Source organism: Octopus bimaculoides, chromosome 4 (genome assembly GCF_001194135.2).
Source record: "Octopus bimaculoides isolate UCB-OBI-ISO-001 chromosome 4, ASM119413v2, whole genome shotgun sequence".
Classification (NCBI taxonomy): domain Eukaryota; kingdom Metazoa; phylum Mollusca; class Cephalopoda; order Octopoda; family Octopodidae; genus Octopus; species Octopus bimaculoides.
In genome coordinates this window covers 141,516,305-141,524,394 of record NC_068984.1, presented here as the reverse complement: position 1 = coordinate 141,524,394, position 8,090 = coordinate 141,516,305, and the positions used below count along the sequence as shown (strand labels likewise).

The 8,090-nt window shown below is 39.4% G+C and overlaps 1 protein-coding gene across 1 annotated transcript in view; it reads right to left on the bottom strand.

Annotated features, from left to right (window-relative positions):
* Positions 1–218: 218 nt before the first annotated feature.
* LOC106872026 (DISP complex protein LRCH3) overlaps positions 219–8,090 on the bottom strand; it is a 254,748-nt gene continuing 246,876 nt past the window's right edge. The window contains exon 22 of the mRNA XM_052967554.1: positions 219–2,581. Coding sequence (XP_052823514.1) covers positions 2,468–2,581 — 114 coding nt within the window. The 3' untranslated portion in view covers positions 219–2,467. The remainder of the gene's footprint in view (positions 2,582–8,090) is intronic.

The window sequence follows — 8,090 nt, the reverse complement described above, 5'->3', positions numbered from 1 at the left end:
GACATGTTTTTGACAGGAGACACCTTTCATTTCCCACATCAAGGATTTCATCCCATCTGCACAAAACACATGTTTCTCTCTTTACCTATATATATATCCAAATACAGATCACATATTCAGTATTGATCTCCTCAAAATATCAATTATCAAAGAAGATCACCAAAATTCTTGCTTTCAGCAGCTTTCTTCTTTTTCTTTTTTCTTTGACATTTACCGTTTCCTTTTTTTTCTTTTCTTTTATCCTTATTTTTGTTCCCAGTTGATAGAAGAATAACTTAAACACACAAAGGTTTCATCTCTAATGCTGACAATAACTAAATCTCAGCATCGAGGTTTCAATCCACTAAGTGGTTCAGTGTTTACTTTTTTTTCTTTTCTTTCCTTATTTCTTTCTTTCTTTCTTTCTCTCTATTTCCATAATGATATGGAACTAGAAAACATTAACAAGAAGTACAACAACATCAGTCCTGTAGTTCTGATGGGTTACTTTTGTTGTTTGTTTGTTTTCTAGCTGACAAAGAAAATCATGATAATGGTAGCGCCATGATGAGAAGAACAAAACAAAATAAAAAAGAAAAACAGAAAAAAGAAAGAACAGAAAAAAGAAAGAAAAACTCAAAGGGAACAAAACAAACAAATAAAAAAAAAAACAAATGTAAAAGTAAATGTCATAATTAAAAGGCCCTTAATTAAATATTTTTTTCCTAGTAGTAATTCCTAATTGTTAATAATTCTTAATTTTTGGTACAAGAGCAGCCGTTTTAGAGGGGAGGGGTACTGTCACTAGCACTGACCCCTATACTTCACTAGGACTTTATTTTACTGACCCTCAAAGAGATGAATGGTAAAGTTGACTACAGCAGGATTTGAACACAGAACATGATGGAAAACCACATGGCATTTTATCTGATGCTCCACTGATTCTCTGTGTCCATCACCTTTTGTTAATTCTTTCTAATATAGGCACATCTTGAAATTTGGTGGGTGGTGGGTGGGGGTGGAGGTTAATCAATACATCACCCTCAGCACCTGATTGATCCTTTATATCGTTGTTGGTGAAAGGCAATGATGTTGATTTCTGCAACGTTTGAACTCGGAACAAAAAGAGTTACAACCTAAATACAGCGAAATTCTTCCACTCCACCACCATACCAGTTGTCCAAGGCAACTTATCTCTACTGTAGGATCACTCCTGCTCATTCTACTGACCCCAGAACAACGAAAAGAAACCTCAACCAACCCAGTTTGGATTTGAACTCAGAATGTAAAGAAATGTCACGAAATACTGCAACACGTTTTTATCCGACATACTACGCATTTTTAACCATTCCACCATCCCAGAATAATAATAATAATAATCTTTTCTACTAAAGGCACAAGGCCAGATATTTGGGAGAGAGGGGTAGTCGGCTGCATCGACTCCAGTACGCAACTGGTACTTAATTTATCAACCCCCAAAATGATGAAAGGTAAAGCAATTTGATGAAAGGAATTTGAACCCAGAATGTAGTGGCAGACGAAATGCCGCTAAGCATATCGCACGGCATGCTAACGATTCTGTCAGCTTGCCACCTCAATAATAATAATAATAATAATAATAATCAGCAGTAGGAACAGAAGAATGTCGAATACAAACTGATCTACAGTCTCTGTGTGTTTGGCACAAAAAGCAGTTTAACTCTATTAAGGATTGTTTACAGACTGATCAACTGACAATAATAATAATAATAATAATAATTATAATATAATGTGGCTTTCTATCGATTTGATAGAAATATTTAAATTAAAACAAAAATTCTTTTAAAAATAGAAATAAAAATGAAATAAAATAAAATAAATGAAATGTAAAAAAAAAAAAATTAAAATAATGAAAAATATATAAAACTGATGGGTGACAATTTGGATGGTGGGTGGCATCGAGTATCCACCATGACCACCACAACTGACGTGTGTTACGGACAAACAGGTGAATAGAGAAAGAGAGAGAGAGAGAGAGGAGTCCTATTGTTATAAAAGGCAACACAAATGAGACTTCCTGTTAGATGAGGGACAGGGGTTAGATTCATGAGAATCAGGGGCAAGCATCCCTTACCTTCATAGAATAGGTAGAGGGACCATAATGGGAGGGTGCAACGTGTCACTTGTAGAGAATATGTGTATGCTTGTATGCATGTATACACACACGTGTGTATGTACACACACACACACACACACACACACATATACATATATAAAGTATATATACATATATATATATATATATGTTCATATATATTACATAATATATACAAGTACATATATATTACCTATAATGTAGCTATATATGTAACATACATATATGTATATATGGTGGTGACCACTAATGCCAGTCGGGGTAAACAGGTAAGCCCATATTTTCGGAGGCCGTAAATAACAGTAGCATAATAAGTAAGAAAGAGAAAATTTCTCCTAACAACTGGTCAACTTGTCATACTACAGCCTGCTTTGTACTGCCGGTGGACGCTACCAAAGATGAGACGGTCAGAGCGACTTTGGCAAGTCCTTTTTCCTCCAAGATGTCATGGGCCGAACACATACGCCCCTGCAAAAAGAGAGAAAAACGAGAATATGGTTAGAGCTATTAAGAAAACAGAACAGCAATATTTCCAAAAAAAAACACAACCTAATTATTGGTTAGTGGTCCCCAGAGGTGCCAAAAAAAAAAAAAAAAAAAGAGAAGCTGCACGTATAATACATAACTTAGAAGCAGCGCTACAGATGTACCAACGCACACAAGATTGAAACATAGCCAACCTCACGCACTTCTCATGAGGAATTCTGGAAGGAGCTTCGTGAGGCCACTACTGAGACGCTTCCGAATAAAGAAAAGCCGTTGGGAAACAGATTATAGCAGCAACTCCATCTAAGAATATCTGAAGAAGGAATTGTATTCCGAAATATCATCGGACTATGGATAACTAAATTGATGATGGCACTCTGTCGCTTACAACGTCGAGGGTTCCAGTTGATCCGATCAACGGAACAGCCTGCTCGTGAAATTAACGTGCAAGTGGCTGAGCACTCCACAGACACGTGTACCCTTAACGTAGTTTCAGGAGGAGATTCAGCGTGACACAGTGTGACAAGGCTGGCCCTTTGAATTACAGGCACAACAGAAACAGGAAGTAAGAGTGAGAGAAAGTTGTGGTGGAAGAGTACAGCAGGGTTCGCCACCAACCCCTGGCAGAGCCTCGTGGAGCTTTTAGGTGTTTTCGCTCAATAAACACTCACAACGCCCAGTCTGAGAATCGAAACCGCGATCCTATGACCGTGAGTCCGCTGCCCTAACCACAGGGCCATTGCGCCTCCACTGATAACTAAATTACAACAGGTATATAGTCCATTTTTTGTATTATAGTGCATTGTTGTACCATTCAAAACTTTTTATTCTTTACTAATTATTGTTGTTATTATTTCTTTTTTTTTTTAAATCAAAGAAAAATGACGCATGCATCTTTGCTTAAATGCAGAGAAAATATGTGTCTGTGACAGATATATGAGAGCTAACAGGAAAACAAATGAAATCTGAATGTGAGGAACATGCAGGAAAGGTGGTGCCCCAGCATGGCCACAGCCAAATGACTGAAACCAGTAAAAGAGTAAAGGGGATCGTTCAGACAGCATGGGACAGCCAGCAATGGGTGGGGTAGGAGTAAGGGGGCACTGGTGGACCTGGTGAGCTCTACGCATGATGGCACCTCTGGGACTACTAACCAACAGCTTAAGTGAGGGAGTCTTAAAGAAAAACAAGAAAAAAGAAAGGGGCCTAAAATTACACAGAAAAGTACATTGGATACAAGAAGTATGAAACAAAAACAACATAAAACAGAATGGTTGACCCTGGAACACTTTTGTCCATAAATCTGTTGATTCAGCGCTGACCTGGGGTTAAGCAATAATTCACAACATAGAGGGGTCAAAACTAAATAAAAATAACTATTTAGTTTGTGATTCAAATATATTTATGCAGCCAGCTTCATTATTGCTATTGTTGTCGTGACATACATTTTTCCATGCTGGAATATTTCAGATGAAATTTGCTGAAGGAGATTTTTTTTTTACAAGTTGGATGCTCTACCTGCTGCCAACCCTCTGCAGTTTCCAAGCAAGGGAACATTTTCTCTCCCTCAGCCCAAACATCTTTCCATTGAAGACTGCAAACATATGACACAGCTTTTGTGACTACAATCACCATGCAATATACGTATATAATACATACATACATACACACACACACACAATGGGCTTCTTTCAGTTTCCACCTACTAAATTCATTCACAAAACTTTGGTCCACCAGAGGCTTTAATACAAGAAACAGACCCAAGATACCGCACAGTGGAACTGAACCTGAGACCATTTGGTTGAGAGGCAAGCTTCTTAACCAAATAACTGTGCTTGCACAAACCACAAGACCCCAAAACATACAATACAAAACGTCCTCCAAAAAGGGATCACAAAACATGTAGGGAGGTACATCCATATAATAGACCAGTGGTTCTCAACTATTTGTTGCGTATGGACCCCTTTGGGACTTTCATTTCCTGGACCTTCATAGCCATTCGCCATGTATAAGAAAAAATTTTACTAACAAAATATTACATGGTCCCTGGTTGAGAACCACTAGGATAAGACAGTGGACAAGGCCAAACCCTAACCCAATAAAAACATAAAATAATATCATAAATAAAAGATTTAACACACAAAACCACCACTTCTTCAGAGAAGAGAAGCTTCTACCTATCAGGACATTCTTAAACTCTGACTACCTTTCACACCAACTAGGTTCTCTGCATGTCTGTCTTTTAGCATCTTTGACCAAACCTCAAAATCTCCAAAATTTTCTGAGTAGCTCATCTTTAACTGCTGATGAATTTCTGGTGTAGTTTCCACCAAATATCAAGGCTCTGTGGATGAATGGGTGCTCTTCTGCAGCAGATTTCAAGTAGCATGCTAGTTTCTAGACTGAAACCCAGCCCACTCATTTTTTTTTTTTTTTGCTCACTATTTCTTCCCCACTGCCACAAGATGGAAGATAGAAGAAGTGTCTGAAACCCCTAGCCAGCCCTAAGTTGGAAGATAAGACCCTTGAGGTGATCCCATTTGCTTTTGCTCTAAGCTATCCTCTCAACCCAGCTGCTGTTGTTAATGTCTCTACAACTGCTTCTCATCACCAGTCTTTTTAAAAAAAAATTTTCTCACTTCTGGGCAATCAATTCTATTACTCCAATACATAACAAGTGGATCTTTTGACCGCTACCCCCAGTCCGATCCACCACCACTTTATGACAAACGTTCATGAACTGCTACTTAACTAATCCTTTCCTCGTGGTCTTTGCATGCCAGCACTACACATTCCACTTCAAAGGATAGTCTACTTTTGGATGACTGTGTAGATCCAAAATTCATGAAACTGGGAACCCTATATCATCTCTGCTCACTTAACTAAATGCGATAACATGAGTCTCCTCGACCCCTGCATGACCAGATGGAGGAGTTGGTGCATCTTCATAGTGTTGCCATCAAGAAATCCAGATAACTGGAACTCTCTGAGCATGTCTGCAAGGTTTTTATGCCCACCTTTTCTATTGGACAACTTTACAAAATCCCAACGTGTGTCTGAAATGCCATTACATTCTCCCACTAAAAGCTACAATGTTCCTAATGATGATTTTCAACACACCTTAAGATATCTGGCATAAGTGCCCCTAGTTTGAAGGCATTCCCTTCTCCCTTGTTTATGCTTAGCATCACTGACTTACCATCTGAGCCAAACAAGGTCCACTTAATTTGAGCTCCAAACCTTTCTCAAACAATATGGCCAGCTTGCTGCTCAAATTCAGTAACAAAAAGATGTGGACATCTCAGAATCACCAAAAGTTGATAAGCGTATGCATCCTGAACATCCTGGTTTCACTGATAGTGACCAGGTTTATATTTAATAAGCTGAGAATGGTTACCCTGCTTCCAAACCAATGCCAGGCCATTCTTCAATTATACAATGCACTCTGAATATGGCCATGTTGGTTGAAAGAAAGGAATTAGAGAGACCACTTACCTTAGACACAGAGGACACTAATCTGAGTTTCTCGGAGTGTCGGAGTGGGGGGCTTCAAAAGCCCTTCCAGAAGGTTTTAGTCAACTTTTCAAAAATTCCCAAATCACATAAAAATCGTAATCAACAGCAGACGATCAGTTGGAGGTGTTTTATTAACGAGACTTCCTCTGAGCATTCCCTTAACATTTCGTTTTGTCCAATTACATCAAGTTCACTGTTATTTTTATATTTACAACAATAAAAATGATGTTTCTTGTGTGTTGTTGCTTTTGTTATTTCCCTTGATGTTGTTGCTGAAGTGGCTGTTGTAGTATTTATATGTTTACCTGTTGTTGGTGCTGCAGGTTTAAATGTTAGGAGTGGTCTGGTTATGTAAATAGCTAACTGGTACTCGGCTGTTCTGCCAAATCTTCAAACTCTCAGCCTCTTTTTTGCTTCTCTCTTCTCTTTACTCCAAGAATAACCTCATGTGATGACAAGATTTCACTATCGGAGAAGTACAAGATCAAGTCACAGCTTGCAGAGTGAGGACTTCTATCAAGGATGCTGGAATAAATACTCACTTTTTTTTTTGTTATTTATTGTTTTCAGGTGTAGTCTTGAGTTCTGCTGTTGCTTTGAGATTAGTGGGGGAGGAAGAGGGGAGGGGGGCATTTCTACTGCTACAGTTGTTATTGATGGTGTGGCTTACAGCAAAATTGATCTTCAAGCCTTTAAGTGGACAGTAACACCACAAAATGTTTCTGTTATGTTGTAAAAGATGACTAAAAAATGTTGATGTAGGATTTGCACTCTGACCACGTAAAACCCTCACCAACAACAACAACCCAAACAGACCCATGGCTTGGAGGGTTTGTTGCTCCAGTGGTGCAAATGCATCATCCACCAGGAGTAGGGACATCCTCATACTACTGCCACATGTGAAACTGGATGTTCATGCAACAAACAACAGGGCAAGCGGCCATTTGGTAGTTCAACTGGGAAGAAGATGCTTTTGTGCTTTTCCTGTCATTTAGAAAGGAATCCCAAACCTATCCCCAACCAGAGTAATTTATGAACTTCCAGAATTATCCCTCCACCCCCAGCACTAAAACAGCTATGACCCTCATGCACCAGGACTTTATTTCTATTAGCACATCTACCGACCGTCACCTACGTCTTTCATCCTAAATACAACAAAATAGAGATGAAACCTCAGCTTGCCTTCAACAAGTAATCTAATCTCCATTGTCCTGTGTTAGTCACATGATGCAAGTGATGAAGGTTCATTACAAGTTTGTTTCCAGTTAAGTCACCAACTTGGCATACAACAAACCTTACTATCCCCCAATATAAACCGTTCACATCTTGGTTGCTATGCCCCATTGCCCCTACACCAACTTACCCGACCTCCATTCAAACGAGACTTCTGGCTTCTCTTATTTCTGTCTCCTTTTCATTTCCAGTCTCTTTCTACATTTGCAGAACCAGTCAACCCTTGCAACTGCTTTCCTCATCATCATTATTGCTACTACGACTGGAGGTAATGGCGCAGTAGGGGCCACTTGGCACCGGGCTCTTTTACTCTTTTACTTGTTTCAGTCATTTGACTGCAGCCATGCTGGAGCACCGCCTTTAGTTGAGCAAATTGATCCCAGGACTTTTCTTTGTAAGCCTAGTACTTATTCAATCGGTCTCTTTTGCCGAACCGCTAAGTCATGGGGATGTAAATATATCAGCATTGGTTGTCAAGTGATGTTGGGGGGACAAACACAGACACACAAACTTATATATACATATATACGACGGGCTTCTTTCAGTTTCCATCTACCAAATCCATTCACAAGGCTTTGATCGGCCCGAGGTTATAGTAGAAGGCACTTGCCCAAGGTGTTACGTAGTGGGACTGAACCCGGAACCATGTGGTTGGTAAGCAAGCTACTTACCACACAGCCACTCCTGCACATATAGCTAGTCGTAATCAAATGCCTTTTGTCCCCCACCCCCACCCAATGCC